Below are 19,151 nucleotides of genomic sequence, written 5' to 3' on the forward strand. Positions count from 1 at the left end.
TTCCATGTCTTGCCTATTAAAACAATGCTGCAATAAACATGAGGGTGCACATGTCTCTTCAACATAGTGATTTCATTTCCTTTGGATATATATATCCAGATGTGGAATTGCTGGATTATATGGTAGCTCTATTTTAAATTTTTTGAGGATGCTCCGTACTGTTTTCTATAGTGGCTGTATCATTTTACATTCCCGTCTACAGTGCACCAGGGTGTCCTTTTCTTCACATCCACATCAATATTGTTATCTCTTGTCTTGTTGATAGTAGCCATTCTAAAAGGTGTGAGGTGAGAACTCATATTGGTTTTGATCTCATTTTCCTAATGATTAGTGACATTGAGCACCTTTTCATGTACCTGTTGGCCATTTGAATACTTTCTTTGGAAAAATGTCTATTCATGTTCTTTGCCCATTTTTCAATTGGATTATTTGGGTTTTTTGCTATTGAGTTGTATGAGTCCCTTGTACATTTTGGATATTAACCCCTTATCAGATATATGATTTACAAATATTTTCTCCCATTCCATAGGTTTTCTTTTCATTTTGTTGATCATTTCTTTTGCTGTGGAGAAGCTTTTTAGTTTGATGTAGTCCCACTTGTTTATTTTTTGTTTTATTGTGTTTGCTTTAGCTGCCATATCCAAAAATCATTGCCAAGACTCAGGTCAAGAAGCTTTTTCTCTACGTTTTCTTCTGGAAGTTTTATGATTTCAGGTCTTACACGTAAGTCTTTAATCAACAACTTCGTTATTCCTTAGGCTGTATATGATGGGGTTTAACATAGGAGTGACGACAGTGTAGGACAATGACACTAGCTTCTTGCTGTCGGGGACTGGTGGAATTTGGGCCGTAGGTCGGTCAAGCTGGCTGTTCCATAGAAAAGGGATATCACAATAAGCTGTGGTGAACAAGTGGAGAATGCTTTCCGCCAACCAGTAGCAGAGGGCATCCCACAAATGGTTGTGATAATGCGGGTGTAGGAGAGCAAAATGAGGGAAAATGGAAACATACTAAATAGTAGTATGAAAGTGAGTCCTTGCATTTCATACATAGAAGTATCCTGAGTGACCAGTTTCAATATTGGGGGACCATCGCAAAAAAAGTAGTCTACAGTATTTGGTCCACAGAAAGGAAGGGCCATCATCCAAGCTATCTGTAGCATAGAGACAGGAACACCAGACATCCAAGAGAATGCTGCCATCCACAAGCATAGGGACCTATTCATTATGACTGAATACTGGAGAGGGTTACAGATGGCCACAAAGCAATCACAAGCCATCATAGAGAGGAGGAAACATTCAGAGCTTCCAAAGAAGAAGAAGAAGTACATCTGGGTACCACAGCCTACAAAAGAGATGAGTTTCCTTGGGGACACTAGATCTACCGGCATCTTCAGCACCATGACCGAGGTGAAACAGACTTCAAGAAGTGATAGGTTTCAGAGAAAGAAGTACATGGGTGTGTGAAGAGCAGGATCCACACTGGTAACTGTGACAATAAGGAAGTTGCCCAATAAAGTGACAATATAGATGACCAGGAAGAAAACAAAGACAGAAACTTGCATCTCAGCATCTTTTTGTAAAACCAAGAAGAGTAAATTCAGTGACTCTGGTGTGATGTTGCACAAGTCATATCTTAGACTAGTTTCTCTCTAGGAATCAAAGTGTGTGACTATCAAAGGATAGTCTTTAAATATAGATGTAATCTCAAAAATATCCTTAAAATCCATAAAGGCATCTCTGATCTCAGATGTCTTACCATTCTATTTCTCTGAAGCAGAGAGAATATTTACAATAAGATAAAATCAGGGGAAAAGAAATATTTTGCATGAATCCTGTAATCACTGATCATCTAGGTGCAGTTTATCTCTCATCAGTGGTCATGGTCTGCAGTTCATATTCTTCATCAGAGGCTTGCTAGTTTTTAGGATTAAGTAGAAGTAGTTTAGATTGATAATATTTAAAATAGAACCATCTACTAATTTTTAAAAATAAATCCAGTTGTTTGATTTCTGTGATTTTATTATTCTCTATATATTCAAATATTTAATATTCTGTTTAGAATTTTTGAAGTTAAATATATGAGAGAGATTTTTCTATAATTTTTATTTTGACGCTATATGAGACTTAGGACAGACTCACAAATAGTGTTAGGAGGTATTTTCTTTATCACTATTCCTGAAAGAGTTTATGTAAGATTGGTGTTATGTCTTTATTAAATGTTTGCAAGTAAACACTGGTGAAGCCATTTAGGAAAGAATCATTCATCATGGAAAGATTATTAATAAAATTTAATTTCTTTAATAGACACTTGAAAATTTATATTTCTTTTTTATATATGATTTTATTCTATTTAAATATTTCTATTTAAAAATCATCAATATTTGGTAAAAATATTGTTTATTACATTCTTTCTATCTGTAGTGATATCCCATTTTTATCCCTGATGATTGTCATTCAATATTCCTAGTTTAATTTGCTAAGTTGGCTAGGGTTTTATACACCTTACTAATCTTGAAAAGAATTAAAGTGAATATTCTATATTATCCATATTTTCTCTATTTGACTAATTTTTATCTAATTTATTTACTTTCCTTTATGTTTTGTTTTGACTTTCTTTTTTCTATTTCACATTACTAAGTTACAAGATTAAGCTAGATGTTCCTACATATCTCCTTATTACCTATAAGGCTCTATATATCCCTCTAAGTACTTCTTTTCCTGCATCCCAGAAGTTTAGATGTATCATAACTTATTATGATTTAATTTGATTTCTTCTTATCTATGGATTTTTAGAAAGTGTTAATTTTTAATATCATGCTCATAGAGTTTTCTAGTTATCTAATTTATCTAGATTTCAATCTTTGAATTTGTTGAGAGTTTTTTTATGTCCCATCTATTGTGAATGTCGTTAACTTTTTCTTATGTACTTATAAGTAGTAGCATATTGTTATTGCTAATGCTATTGTGGGAAGTTTAAAGACAAGAAAAAGTATATTGGATTTTGGGGTCATTTTATATACTAAATACCCATGCTCCATCCCATGTGCTCTCTAGTTGCAGATGTGGGAAAGTTAAAATGTCTCCTGCTACTAGGGTTCTCGACACTGATTTTGTTCTACCAATTAGATCCATACAAACTCAGAATTTGAAAGGGCATCACCTTTCTGTTACTTTAGACCTTTTCTACCAGTTGGGAAGGTGGTGTAAACAGGTAGGCTTTATCTGCAGCAATGTTCAGTCCTCAACTTCCTAGAGAAACTGTTTTGACGGATGAGGAAGTAATGACATCTTTTCTTTCTGGGTATCTGATCCACGAATCAGAGTTATGGTGCTGTGTTTTTAAATCATACTTCCAATGGTAACACTTTTTGTGAATTAGTCCAATATTTCTCTAAGGGTCATTACAAGAGTGTCAGCCAGAAGTTCCTCCAGCCTTTCCAAATTTGATAGGCCTCAGTTCACCTTACTTAATATTTTCCTGCAAACTTTTACTAATGCTGCATTGTAATAAGGAGAAGATCTGGCCCCATATCATTTTGCTGTCTATACTTTAAAAAAATTCCAGAGAAATTCTAGAAATAATTTTTAATTAAAAGAGGAAGTTTCTAGGGGTCCGCCCGGTGGCCTAGCAGTTAAGTGCACGCACTCTGCTTGGGTGGCAGGGGGTTCACAGGTTCAGATCCAGGGTGCATACTGACGCACCACTTGTCAAGCCATGCTGTGGCAGCATCCCATATAAAGTAGAGGAATATGGGCACGGATGTTAGCCCAGGGTCAATCTTCCTCAGCAAAAAGAGGAGGATTGGCATCAGATGTTAGCTCAAGACTGATCATCCTCACAAAGAGGGAGTTTCTAAAAATAGGATTAGAATTAACTGATAGGAATATTGAGGAAAAGTGAAATCCCTGTAATATTAGTTTCATTAAATAGAATAGTTTGTCTGTGGTTTATATGTAATTGTTTAGTTCCATAGTAGTTTTTAAGGAATATAGGTCCTGATATTTAAATATAGGTCCTGATCTCTGACAAATATTTTTACTTATGATTTTTAAAATAAATTTATTGCATGCTATCATTTCTTCCATTATATTTTCTAACTGTTTGGTATTTAATTATAGGAAAACATAAAATTAGCAAAACATCTGAATTTGAGTTTTTGGTTTGGAAGGCGTTTGTAATATCATGAAATACATCTGCAACAAAAAATACAGATAAACCATAATTTTGAGTAAATTATTTTCATTTTTAAATCATAGCAAATATAATTCACTACGTAATTTAGAATATTCATTTATAGGCCAGCCTGGTGTCAAAGTGGTTAAGTTCGTGTGCTCTGCTTCAGCAGCCTAGGGTTCATGGGCCTTGATCCTGGGAGCAGACCTGCATACCGCTCATCAAGCCATGCTGTGGTGGCATCCCATATACAAAGTAGAGGAAGACTGGCACAGATATTAGCTCAGGGACCATTTTCCTCAAGCAAAAAGAGGAAGATTGGCAATAGGGGTTAACTCAGGGCTAATCTTCCTCACCAAAAAAAAAAAATTTCATTTATCTAAAACTTTCTCATAGTTTACAAACTTCTCAATCTGTTTCTCTTTGCCTATCAATATGTCTGCTGTGATAATTATCAGAGAGTTTTTATAGATGAAGTAAATAAACTCCAAAGAAATTTCCCAAGGGATACACACAACCAGAGAAGAAAAACTTCCTTGTACTTGGACTATTATTAGACTGTCTGTTTGCATCTGAGTTACTGCAGTCCTCGTGGACAACAGCTCTGGAGCCTGCACTCATGTCTCCATAACTGACTCTATGATTACTCCTCTCCCAGTGGAATCCATCACAGAGGATGAGCAAAACCTCAATGCTGAAATATCCTGAAAAAGATTTCACAGGAATAAAAATAACTAAGGCCATCACAACCAACACTGTTGATTCTCTGGCAGATGATCATGGACTCTAGAAGACACAAGGTTGCTACACTCCTTAAATATCCACAGCTATCCCATTATCCTTATTGTAAGACATATAAATATATGAGAATTCAGGAAGGAACTTTCCTTTATATATACATTACTTGCCCTGACTGAAGAGTGAGATCCCTTGAATTGATGCAGCTTTGGTAGAAAGTCATCTATTGCAGTGTAAGGATTTGAATGTTCACTAGCTTCTCTCTCTGCTTCAAAAAAGGTGCTAAATGGTTATGGCATTTTTTAATCAAGCAACTACTAATGGAAATGAAATATTTATAATAAGGCAATAAAAATGCATGTATGTGGAGGAATGGTCTTGGTCTGAGAAAAGGAACATATATTTGGAGACAGCTTTAGAGAATTTTACTTAGGCTTAGTGATTTTTTGATGTTAGTAACTTTAACACATCAATAGCTTATTTCTTTATTCTGTTTTCCAAGATGGCTATACTAAAAATGGAAACAAAATAGATTGAGGAAAAATATTTTTAAATATATTTATTACTCTCATGCAATGATTCAAACACCGACTTGACTATCATAGTGGCTGCAAGCACTATCATAGAGATTATATGTAATATTTCTATTTTGGTTTATATGTAATACTCCTATTTTTAGATAAACATAATTCTTTGACTGTAAATATATTGAGAATAGAAATTCAGAAGGTGAGTAAAATTAGACAGTAAAATAGGCTACATTCTTGCTGACCTGCCTGCAAAAGTGTGATTTAAATACAATAACCAGCTAACTTCACTGCTTAATAGAATAACAGTCTCAGAAGCCTAGTGTTATGTAATCTAAATTCCTGATTCTTCATGACATTAGAATTGTTTTATATGCAATATTTAATTAAGATGTAAATTAATTTTTTACTTTTACATTTAAGAGAGTATTTATGTCACTGGAATCAAAGCCAACATTTCATTTATTTGCCTTGTTCCTCTCAGCAGGTTTCTGCCGTGGGTGACAGGGGAACAAGCAATCACTCGGAAGTGACTGACTTCATTCTTGTCGGCTTCAGGGTCCGCCCAGAGCTGCACATCCTCCTCTTCCTGATATTTCTGCTCGTATATGCCATGGTCCTTCTAGGGAACGTCGGGATGATGGCCGTTATAATGACTGATCCCCGGCTGAGCACACCAATGTATTTGTTTCTAGGCAACCTCTCCTTCGTTGATCTCTTCTATTGGTCTGTTATTGCACCCAAGGCTCTGATCGACTTCTGGTCTGAGAGCAAGTCCATCTCCTTTGTAGGCTGTGTGACTCAGCTCTTCCTCTTTACCCTCTTCATTGTGACTGAGGGATTTCTCCTGGCAGCCATGGCTTATGACCGCTTCAATGTCATCTGCAACCCCCTCCTCTTCTCTGTTCAGATGTCAACACCTCTCTGGTCTCAGTTGGTGGCTGGTTCCTATTTTAGTGGCTGTATCAGTTCTGTTCTTCTGACCAGCATGACATTTACTTTATCCTTTTGTGCTTCTCGGGCCATCGACCACTTTTACTGTGATGATCGTCCACTTCAGAGGATTTCTTTTTCTGATCTCTACATTCATAAGGTGGCTTCTTTTTTCTTATGCAGCATTATTATTTTACCTACCATTATTGTGTCCTATGTGTATATTGACACATAGGTCTAAAACTACGCTCCATGGAGGGACAGAAGAAAGTCTTCTCCACTTGCAGCTCTCACCTAGCAGTATGAGTGTGCTGTACTGTGTTGTCTTTTTTTTTTTTTTCCTTGAGGAAGATTATCCCTGAGCTAACATCTGTTGCCAATCCTCCTCTTTTTTGCTGAGGAAGATTGGCCCTGGGCTAACATCTGTGCCCATCTTCCTCTATATGGGACACCCCCACAGCATTGCTTGATGAGCAGTGCATAAGTATGCGCCCAGGATCCGAACCTGTAAATCCTGGGCCGCCAAAGCAGTGCATGTGAACTTAACCACTATGTCACCGGGCCGGCGCCTCGTGCTGTCTTTTTTATGTATCTCACTCCTGACAGGTTTCCTGAGCTGAGTAAAGTGGCTGCCTTATGTTACACCTTAGTCACTCCCATGTTGAATCCTATTTGATTTACTCTCTGAGAAACAAAGATGTTAAAGAAGCTCTGAGAAAGATCCTAGGGAAAAAATATTTTTATTTAATTCTATTTTAACAGTGATGTAACTGAGAGACCTGGATATTATGACAATTTAAGGAAGCATTGACTCAGAGAATTCACCACTGATCTTAGAAATATTTAAGCTTAGTGAGTTTATTTATTTGAATTCCATGGACTCACAGCTGAAGAATACATTTGGAATATATTTTGCTTGGCTATCGATTTTGGAGTGGAAAAGCTTTGTTTGAACTTCATCTTTATTTTGGGTAAAGATAATGATTGCTATTATCTTTTTTGTTTAGAGAACATATGTTCCAAGTTTTCTCCTGGCTCACTGAGTATGTTGTTTGGGATGTGTTGTTTGTCTTGAGTGAGTAATATATGTTATGTGCATATATATGTAATTGGTAGAGGTAACAAAAGCTGCTATAATAAGCATACAGAGAAAAATATCAGATTTACTGAAGAAATCTTTTTGAGTGTTTAGTGATAGAATCAGACACTCTGCAGTGCACAGAGTCCTAAGGATGACATGTGAGTCACTCTCAATTATCCAGATGCTGAATGAGTGACACATTTATTTCATAGTCTCAGCTTGAAGAAGTTATTCTTGAAAATTCTTCCTTTTCACAAGGAAACTGTATTGAAAATAAAAAAATGTAAAGATAATTCATTTTTCGTTGTCTATGCCTTTGTTAGAATTAACTCATCAAATTAATGTTTATAGAAAATCGATGTATTCTTTGCCCAGTGAAAATCCCTAGGAATAAATAATTTCTATACTTAGCCTCACAATCAAATGAGGGGAAAATAGCTGAATAGAGAACTAAACTGCCACATGGTAAACCCAGTGAAATAACATATATAGAAAATACTGAGGGAGTGGAGTCTCTAGAGGTGAGTGGTCTTAATGTCAGGGAAAACTTTGTAAGCACATTTTTAAAAATATATAGAATAGAGCAAGATGAAATAGACAGGTTTCTGTGCAAAGGGAAATAAACAACTATATAGTGAACTGCATGAAGTTTAATGAGTGATTTTTAATGCACAAGACAGGGCGTGAGAGATGAAACTTCAAAGGAAATTTGTGGAAATCACACAGATCTATATGACAAGCCAACAAAATGAACTTTATTCTGTAGATAAGGGTAAGCATTGGGGAGTTTTAAGAAAGGAAGTATTGTGTTCAAAGTGACATTTTAGAAAAATCACACTGGTAGCTTTGTGGAACATAAACACTCATAGAGAGAAGATGGTAGTCACAGAGAGTGTGTGGTCATCCAAGTAAGAGCTTATGGTGGCTTTAACAAAGGCAGTCTTGTTAGAGATAGTGAAGAGGGACTCTCTTTAAAATGGCAGGTAAACTAAGCTGAATATTGAATAACGGTTGAGAAAATGAGAATGAGGTAGAAGCAAATAATGACTTCTATCTTTGAGCATCTATGGGAGAGGAAATGCTACCTCATAAAATGAGGAGGAAAATATAAGAGTAGTAAGAGTTAATTATTAACTTAAGAGTTAAGGAAATAAGCTCAGGACTCAGAAGGAGCTTTCACATTCTGTTTTTGACTCTGTAGCCTTGGGCAAGTTCCAGGATATCTCTGCACTTTCATTTCCTCATGTAAAATGGGTGCATAACAGCATCTACATCTTAGAGTTACTTGAAGGATTAAATTATATAAATTTCACATAAATTGGTTAAATCTATGTATTTAACGGCTGCCAGATTTGTTCTTTCCTCATGCCCTCAAACTGTGTCATGTTAAGTCTGAAAGAGGAAGACAATAATTTCTCTGCCCCTTCCCCTGACTGTCTACCATGGAACATCCCCAATTCTCCAAGCTGACCTAACACCCTTATCTAACACATTATGCACATAAGTAACTTCTTCAAATTCATCTAGTAACTTCTTATTAAATTTACAATTATAGCTGATGGTAATGTTCATGACGTGTAAACTTTTCTTAATTTAAGTGATATATTTACGGTGGTGAGTTCTCACTCAACTGCTCACTCAATGTAACAACAATTATATTAAAAGGTTTTAGCCTATTTTTTACATTGAGAATTTTATATATTAAATATCTTCAAGTGCCTTGATTAGGTTCCTGTGTTTTAGGCCAAAATTAAATCTTCAGTCCAAAAAAAGACATTTCTGAGTCATTGCTCTAAAATGCAAGTCCTTAGATCTAAAAATGCAGCTCTGCTCAATACTTTTTTTTTCTCAAACACTTTATTGAGGAATAATTGGTGTGAAATAAACTGTATTCATTTAGAGTGTGGAATTCTTTGAGTGTTTGGTGTATTTACATAAATGAAATCATTGCTGCATCAAGATTCAGAACACTTCCATCACCTCCAAAAGATGTATCACCCTCCTTTTAGTTAATGCTTCCTTCCCAATCCATTCCCAGATAGCCAGTGATCTGCTGTGTTGCAGAAACTCTGTTCAAGCAACAGAGACTAAAATGTCTGGAGATCTCCTCCTCTACCCAGCCCCATTCATAGGTAGAAGTTTTACCCCAGGCATGATAGGCCAAGAATAATGGGGCCTCAATTTCGGTTGCCCCAGTTCAGAGGGTAAAGGTTCTGTGCCAAGAGAGACAAGCTTAGAAGACCATAGGCTTCTGACCTCACCCAGAAACCTGTTCATAAAGCAGGGGTGTCACTCTGAGAGACCTGGGCCACTGGTCCTGCTCTAGCTCCAGAAAAGTTGAACACAGTTTTACCCAGAATGAAAGGCAGGCCATAATAACAGAAGGATCCAAAGCTCTCCCCAAGTGAATTGACTATATTTGGAAAGAAGTGTGGAAAAGTTCAAGCATAAGTGAACTCTCAAACATGACAAATATTTGGCGATAATCAACTAAGAGGAAGTTAGTAGCTCCCTGAGAGCAAAAAGCTGACTGTCAATCAACTAGAAGTTTACTGGAGAGAACCGGGGAAAGAGACAGCTAATAGGGGCCTCTTGCAGCTGGAACAAATCTCAAAGACTGGCCTTAAAGACTTTCCTTAGAAAGGGGACCAAATTTATTTGGATCAGGCTGCAAAGCAATATATGTCCCAGATGTTTTCAAAACAACAGAACAAGAAGAACTAGTGGAGGCTAACTGCTGGGTAGGAAACCTACAGAGGCACAACACTCTACAAAATGACCAGGGGAAGACACAACCAAAGGAAGCCCTGATAAAACCATTGTCACCCAAGAGTAACTGTGCACAAGCCTAAGGTTGTGCCTCTGGAAAGTGACACCAGAGGCTTCTCAGAGCAAACAGAATTCAGTAAAATAGTCCAACAAAGTCAATGAAAAATAAACACATGAACAGAAACAAAAATAAAGAAATTATTTCAAAAAATTCTTCTATTGTTTAAAGGTACATTAACTCAAAGAATGTCATATAGTTAGAATCATACAATAGGTGAATTTTCGGATTGGCTTCTTTCACTTAGCAACATGCATTTATGGTTTCTTCATGTCTTTTCACAGCTTGATAGCTCATTTCTCCTTAGCGCTGAAAAATATTCAAACCACCACACTGTCTTCCAAGCTGGTTATACTATTTTGCATTCTACCAGCAATGAATGAGAGTTCCTGTTGCTCCACATCCTCTCCGGCATTTGATGTTGTCAGTGTTCCAGATTTTGGTCATTCGAATATGCATGGATTCTTTCTCATTGTTGTTTTAATGTATATTTCCCTGATGATAAATGATGTGGATTGTGCTTTCTTGTGCTTATTTGCCATCTGTATATCATCTTTGGTGAGGTGTCTATTGCGCTCTTGTCCCATTTGTTAATCAGGTTGTTTGTTCTCATACTATTGAGTCCGAAGTGTTTTTTGTACATCTGGGGTAACAGTCATTTATCAGATGTGTCTTTTGCAAATATTTTCTTCCAGTCTGTGGCTTGTCTTCTCATTCTCTTCACATTGTCTTTTCAGAGTAGTTTTTAGTTTTAATGAAGTCCAGCTAATCCATTCTTTGTTTCATGGATTGTGCCTTTGGTGTGGTATGTAAAATATCATCGCCAAACCCAAAGTCATCTAGGTTTTCTCCTATGTTATCTTTTAGGAGGTTTAGAGTTTTGCGTTGTACACTTAGGCCCATGGTCCATTTTGAGTTCAGTTTTGTGAGGAGTGTAAGGTCTGTGTCTAGCATGGGCAGAATCACATGAGGAGGAACTGAAACTTGTGTTAGTTCCTGTTGCCTCTAAACTCAGGATTATGGCTTCCCTACAGAAGTCAAAGCACTTTGTCATGGAGCTAACCATACATACCTGGATCTGGAGTTGGAGAAGCTGAAAAAAGACCCAGGGGAGAATGGAATACTACAAGCTTGGTGGCTGCCACATACCAACAAAATAGACCAGCAGAAGAGGAACTTGTGTGAGCTACACAATGACTTTTGCTTCACTCCACCCTCGAAATAGCCCGAATAATCTCTCTTGTGGTTCACCCTAACAGGAAACAGAGAGAGAAGGGAATTCCTAGAACAACAGTTCAGTCTAGCCAAATTGAAACACTACAAAGCCTCCAGAGATGTATTGTCAGAGTACCCAAGGAAACTTTTGAAGTTTGTTATCTTGATTTTGGTAGTGATTTCACAGGTATCTATACATAGGTCAAGTCTCTTCAAGTTATAAACTTTAATGGTTGCACCTTATTTTGCATAATATATAACAATAAAAGTGTAAAACAAACAAACAAAACAAACCAAAAAATCCATGTAGCACAGTCTGAACTCAACTCAGATTCTGAATTAAGGACTCAATTATTATTCTCTCTAATTTCTACTCTGGATGTCCTAACCTGGATTCCCTAACCCTGATCCTTAGTTCACCATAACTTTTTTTCTCTCTGCTACAGATTTACAGTTATTTTAGCATGATGTTCTTAGATATTTTTGTTTGGTTGAATTCAGTCTTCTGAATAACAGGATTATGCAGTCAATATGTATTGTTGATTTTCAAAGACTCAAAAATGAAATATTTAACTTTAAACCTCTAATGAATATTTTTATATTTTTTCCTGAATAATTTGGAATTTGAAATTCAGCATGTATATAATTCTGAATATCATTTATTACTGTTTTGTAGACTCACGGAATCTCTGGGTAATAGGTATTTCATGTTGATGGAATGTTATGCTAATTCATGTCTTCTACAATTTTTATTAGTTAGCAGTTTTCTTCCAGAAAAAAGTCTGGGTTGAGTTTCAATAGGCTAGTCTGAATTGACTTTTTAAATTTTGTGTTTGTGGGGGTGTGTGTGTGTATTTGCATGTTTTAAAATAAATTATCTCTGTCAATAAAATGTCTAGCAGTACATCATTTTTTAACCTGTCTTCTGTTGTTGAGCAATGACCACAGGTGAGATAATGTTTTGGATGACTATGATTAACGTATTGATGATGATGTTCAAAACAGCAAACAACAGACTAGTGAACTAGTGAGTCAATTACCTCTCAATATAAATAACTAACAAAGTAATAAACTAACTCACTTGTTAACATTAATTACATATTAGGTCTTTACGTGGTTTTTTGATGTAATTATGGCTAGGTACATAGGAATTGACAGGTACTACATCCTCAATCATCTTTCTCCTCCGTGGTTCCCAGGGTACTCGTTTAGGATCTCTGCTACTTAGCAGATTCTCCATCTTTACAAGTAAGAGTGAATAATTCAAGAGTATAAACTTGGCTCTAATTAACTATATGCTTTAGTAAAAGTTTTTTAACATCCCTAGGACTCAGTTTTCTTCATCTGTATCTTGAAGGTATTAGAGTAGAAATATCTATAGCCTCTTTAAATTTTAAAATTACCTATGCTGTGAATCTGGTCCATGGATTCTGAAAAACTAATATGGACAAGAAATGTTCAGAAAATGTCATCTCTTACTTGTGACTGAAACCCTGTCCAAGAATATCAAATTATAAACATTTAGAGTTTAGTATGAAATTTAGAAAGAATATGATTTAAGGCTAGAAAATTGTTAATGCCATGGATAATGTTAATATAGTTTTATTTCAGATTCTTGTAAATGAGAACCAGAACAGTGACTAGGCACAACAGTAAATTATATGAAATTTGCTATTGTGACATATTTATACCTAGCTTAAATTTGAATCATCCCTTTACCTCTTTCATGGATTCATTCAAAGAGTTTAATCTGTGTTTAAATGATCATTAAGCATTTTCCCATCAACATTAAAGCAAACATATATTGATTTTCTCTTCTTCAGAGCTTTCTTACCTCAAACATTAAGTACGCCCTGTTCTCATTAAGTGATCATTGTGGAAAGACTCAAGTTTAAATCTGAATATTATAATTTGAAAATAACCAACTTTATATCAATCCACTAATATATGACTTGAGCTATTATTAAGAAACTAAAGTAAATTTCTTCGGGGTATGTATTTATTATTCAGTTACACTGTAGAGATCGAAGACCATATGGAAATGGATAAGATAAGAAAAATTAGGCTGTAATGGTCCTTCAAACCTTTTCTTTAAAAGTAAGGTAAAAATGAAGAAAAATCGTCCAAAAGTGTTAGAGGACACACAGAGACATACACACACAGACCTCTAAATTTTTAACAGTAAAGTAAAGATAAAATCAGCTTAAGCAGTTATACTGTCTCTGTGTACAGAAAAGAATATTAATGATATAATGTAGAAAATATTTTTAAATTACAATAATATACCTACAGTCTTCCAAAAATTTATTATCTATTTTGATAACAAACCTTAGATAGTTTCAGTTTCTTGAAAAAATCGTTATTTTACTCACTATATCTTTGAAGGCTATTTTCACTTGCTTGTTCCTTAGGGAATAGATGAAAGGGTTCAAGAGAGGGGCAACTGAACTTTTTAAAATACCCACTTCCTTATTAAAAGTTGCTGCATCCTTAGGAGAGGGGTTTACATACATAAAGATACAGCTTCCATAAGAAAGTGAGACCGCAATCATGTGAGAGAAACATGTAGAAAATGCTTTTTTTCTTTGTTGAATGGAGGGGATTCTCAGAATTGTCCTGATAATGTATGTGTAGGAAAGAACCACAAGCATCGATGTGATGATGAGGGTAACCGCAGCAGCGACAAACTCAAATCTCTTCTATGAAATGTGTGTCTGAACAGGATAAATGCAGTAAGATAGTGCAGTCATAGCAGTAATGATTGATGATGTTGGATGCACAGAAAGGCAGCTGGAGAGTCATTATATAGGGCACAATGACAACTAAAAAGCCAGAAAACCAGGAACATAAGACAAGTTGAATGCAGAGTCTCCTGCTCATGAGAGTTGTGTAATGTAGGGGTTTGCAAATGTCTACGTAGCGATCATAGGACATGGCAGCTAAAAGGTAAAATTCGGTTGCTCCCAGAAAGATGGCAAAAAAGTACTGAGTGAAACAACCAGCAAAGGAGATCGTCTTGTCTCCAGTTCCAATGTTGACTAGCATTTTGGGAACAAAGACACAGGTAAAAGATATTTCCAGAATGGAAAAATTCCGGAGGAAGAAATACATAGGAGTCTGGAGGCGATAATCCAGCAGGGTCAGAATGATGATGGTCAAGTTCCCCATGACACTGAAGACATAAGCTAGCAGCAGAAAGAGGAAAAGCACAGCTTGAAGCTCGGCATCATTCGTCAACCCAAGAAGAATGAACTCCGTCATTGATGTTTGGTTTCCCATCAGTAACTTCAGACAAAATATGGTAGAAAATAATAATAATGGTAAAGCTTGGACTAAAACAAAAGGTTTTAGATTTTTACTGAAATATAAAATCAAGGTCAAGAAGAATTAGAAGTAAAATTCAAAACTTGAATCTTCCTCTACCGCTTATTTTTAAAATGATGTATACTTTTTGAGGAAAACATTACCACATTTTCCTATTTTATTTCAGAACTAATAAAGTCCCGCTTCTTAGGGACATTTTCAATTATTTCTTTTAAATTGTATCAATATTCATTTCTCACCATTTTTCCACTTGTTTATATTTTTTTTCTTATTCTTTCTGATCTGATTTTCTTCTCTTCATTACTGGATGCTGTCGCAGTGCACAGAAAAATCTAAAGGAAATTTAGAGAGTAGGTTTTATTTGGGATTTCTCAAACTAGCCATTTAACTTTTAGCTTATTAGCCAACAAAGTTAGTAAAATCCAAGGTATGGACTATAAGGGTAACGTTGAGCTTGGTTGTTTTCTTCTTCTTTTATGTTTTGTAGTTTTTGCTTATGTCAGCTTTCTCATTTTGAATAATAATTCTGTGCACCTACTGAAACTCAAAGCCTGGATAGATTTTTCTCTTAATTCTTAATATAGTGTTCGGGATTCATATTACTTACACTTCCTGGGTCATAGCAAGCGCTCGGTAAATACCATCACCATTTAATGTAGGTATATGGATTAGTCCTTGGTGACATCGTAAATCAAAACAATCTCAGTGATTTTGCTTTCTTGCTGCACACAGGATCTTTCCATCAATATATGACAAATCTGTTTTTTTTATGTTTTTTTTGTGTGTGAGGAAGGTCAACCCTCAGCTAACATCCATGCCAATTCTCCTCTTTTTGCGGAGGAAGACCGGCCCTGAGCTAACATCTGTTGCCAATCCTCCTTTTTTTTCCCTTTTTCCCCCCAAAGCCTCAGTAGATAGTTGTATGTCATAGTTGCACGTCCTTCTAGTTGCTGTATGTGGGACGCGGCCTCAGCATGGCCGGACAAGCGGTGTGTCCATGCACACCCGGATCCTATTCCTTTATATTTTTTATACAGAGGCCAGAAAATTGTATAGTTTTGGTAAAAATTTTAATGCAAAACATATTTTTGACTTATTTTTAGACTCATAGCCTTATTTTATAGAATGCTATAGAGTTTTTATGCAAATAGAAGCTCCAATTAAGTTTATGCACACAGTTCCTCAGAATTTTCTTTTAATTTAATATTTTAATTTAATATTTTCCCTCATCAGAAATGAAGAAATGTTACTAAGAGAATGCTATTTCCTAATCAAAAAATCATAAAATTGTTTTCATTTTAACAGTTGTTTCACTACATAGGTTGGTGTATTTTCATATTATAATACGTAATAAGTTAACAATAGTTACACATTTCATATCCTTATCAAGGTATAAATTCCAGAAATATTTAATATAGAAAAAGGGCAGTTTTGCCAAGTTAGGAAGACTTATTGTCTAGTAAAATTATGTCTGGAAAATTTCAGTGTTCCTAATATTAAAACTTTAGCCAATTTGCACTTTTGTAGAAAATTGTATATTTAAAGCTTATAATGTGTTATGCAGCTAGCCTGTGTTATTATATTGAAAATTCTGTTATGTTAATGAATAATTAGATTAATGTATTAATAGTGTAAAGTTAAGTATCAATTGTAATTATGGTTCTCTAAGACTGAATATATTGTCTCGATGACTTTAGAATGAGTACAGGTAAATGAGTTTGGGAAATTAAAAATTATGTATAAATAGTGAATTTTACAAAAATATTTTATATTCAGAGAAATATTAGGACACTACTTCCACTATGACAAGATAGTTCATTAAATTGTAATATTCCCACAGCTAGTTGAAATAAATCTTGGGGACACAAACAATTGCTAACGATTTTCCATTTCTACATAACAATAACTAGTATGTCAGATATTTTGAAGATATCAATGTAATCTTCTAGTTTGAGATTCTAGATATTAAGACTAAAAATTCTAACTTATAAAGTAATTAATCAAGCAATTGCATTCACTCAAGAACATTAATATTTTGAAATTTCCATTGTTTAAATAGCAATTTTTTGACAAAACAAAAACTTTTTAATTGTCTCCCACATAATAGAAACACTTTACTGAATGAATAAATAAATGAGGGTTCAAAAATGAGAGCAAAATCAACATTCTTATATTAGTAAGTGATCTCATCATGTGTTAAATAAAAGATGAACAGAATGATAATTTTTAAATAAGAAGGAAATTTATATCCAACCTATTTCTTTCATGATAAAAGATCACAATCCTTTATAACAAAGATTAGTGCTATTCACAGAAAAAGAATATCTATACATATAAAATCATATGTATATGGTCATATCATAAATAATCCAAACAAAATTATTTGGCAAAAATATATTGTCTTCGGGGCCAGCCTGGTGTCATAGTGGTTAAGTTTGTGTGCTCCTCTTCAGCGGCCCAGGGTTGGCGGGTTTGGATCCTGGGCATGGACCTACATACCGCACATGAAGCCATGCTGTAGCAGTGACCCACATACAAAATGGAGGAAGAGTGCCACAGATGTTACTTCAGCGTCAATCTTCCTCAAGAAAAAAATATATATATATATACATATATGTATATATATAGTCTTCAAAAGATTTACAGCTAGGACACTGATAAAAAAATTAAGGTTTATGTGTAGTTAAAATGTCATGGAAGAACTTCCCCAATCTTTTCTGGATAACCCTAGTTATGAATCCCTCCACTTAAAGTAAAATCATCTCCGTGATGAATTATATGTAACTCTCACATTTAGCTTCTGTCTCCTTCCCTGGTGGACACCACAGCTTTAAGAAATATCTGTTAGTTTATGGAGCATTGTTCTAGATTACATTTAAGAGGAAAGTTAAGAAAACTGAATCTGTGGGAAGGGGAATGGGCATAGTGGAAAACCAGAAAATTTGTGATTTGACTTATTTTACTGCTTTAAGCTTAATTCTGTGAATATAGTGTAACACTTTCTGCCTGAAAAATACATATAAATGCTGAAATGTTATGCTTTGAGCTTTTTACCTGTATTTGCTTAAATCAATGCACATTTTACTTAAAAAAATGTGTGTTCAGTTATATCAACAAGCAAACATGAAAGGGAAACAAACAAAACAATAAGGAGACTATACATCTCTAGTTAAATGCAGCCTTCACCGACCCTCTCCTACCTCAAGCAGGTGAATCAGTTCTGCCTTAGATCCAAATCAGCTCCTTTTGTGGCTGAATTGGAGAATATAAAGGTTTAGGACCCATTGGGAAATGGTCCCTGGGCCATCAGTATTTGTCTGCTTCAAAGTGCTCAGGTATGCCTTGCTTTCTGTCCCAACAGAGATGGGTCAAACTAGCAGGTGTCTTGATATGAGTACAGCCATGTTTGGCTGCTCCATTGACCTACAGCCACCAGCACATAAAGAAATACAAAGCTGCTTTCTGTGCGGTGGGAACTGGCCTTTTCCCGGGAACTGGCCTTTCTCCCACGGAGGGAGTTGCAAGTTGTAACAGTTCAAGGCTCTTGGAGCGTCGTAGCACGGGATGGACTGGCCATCTGTGCCGGGCTAAGACGATAACCAAAGAAAACAATGCACGTACACAACTACTGGGCTGGGACATTAGCCAAGGGGCTCAGTGCACGTACGCCACTGATAACCATTTGTGCATGGGAACACTGGATGCTTGCTCTGTAAACTCTGTAACTGCTTATATAAACTGCTGGAGACTGAGACCCGGTGAGAGTTCCACCTGTGGAAGGGACACCTTGCCCAGGACGTGTGATCCTTGCCCAGCCGCGTCGATTGACAGGGCTCTCCCGGCAGTGGGGCGTGGATATTGTGAGTAACTGATTTGATGTGAGTAATTGATTTACTGTGAAGTAACTGATTTGATGTGTTCTCTTTTCGGTCAACCTGGTGTTTCTCTTTCCGGTTGATTTGTGTCATTTCCCTTCAGTCGATCTGGTGTTTCCCTTTCCGATGGATCTGATGTTTTTCCCTCTTATTATATGACCTATTCGGATCTGCTGCTATCTCAGCCAATGTGGATGTTTTCCCTTTCCAGTCGAGCTGGTGTTTTTTCCCTCTTATTATTTGACCTATTCGGATCTGTTTGCGGACTATCGCCTTTACTATCCTCTATATAATAAAATATACCTTCAGTCCATTTGTTTGGAGTGGAAAGTGTCTTTTACATCTCCGATCGAATCCCCGAATCTCTCATAACAGCAGGTAAGAAGAAAATGAAGGCAGTCCTGTTTTAGAGCATGTAAGCAGGTTGCAATCCCCTGGCAGGCCTTCCTTACCCT

At 35.9% G+C, this 19,151-nt stretch overlaps 1 protein-coding gene and 2 pseudogenes across 1 annotated transcript; 1 reads left to right on the plus strand and 2 right to left on the minus strand.

Moving 5' to 3' along the window:
• Window positions 1-731: 731 nt before the first annotated feature.
• LOC131416554 (olfactory receptor 10A7-like) lies at window positions 732-1,628 on the minus strand (annotated as a pseudogene).
• A 3,321-nt stretch (window positions 1,629-4,949) lies between these two features.
• Window positions 4,950-7,133, plus strand: LOC131416555 (olfactory receptor 9K2-like; annotated as a pseudogene).
• A 6,703-nt stretch (window positions 7,134-13,836) lies between these two features.
• LOC131416556 (olfactory receptor 2AP1-like) lies at window positions 13,837-14,776 on the minus strand. Its single transcript, XM_058559224.1, is given in 2 exon segments — window positions 13,837-14,188; window positions 14,190-14,776. Coding segments are annotated over 2 exon segments (939 nt in total).
• Window positions 14,777-19,151: the final 4,375 nt, after the last annotated feature.

Source organism: Diceros bicornis, chromosome 17 (genome assembly GCF_020826845.1).
Source record: "Diceros bicornis minor isolate mBicDic1 chromosome 17, mDicBic1.mat.cur, whole genome shotgun sequence".
Lineage (NCBI taxonomy): Eukaryota > Metazoa > Chordata > Mammalia > Perissodactyla > Rhinocerotidae > Diceros > Diceros bicornis.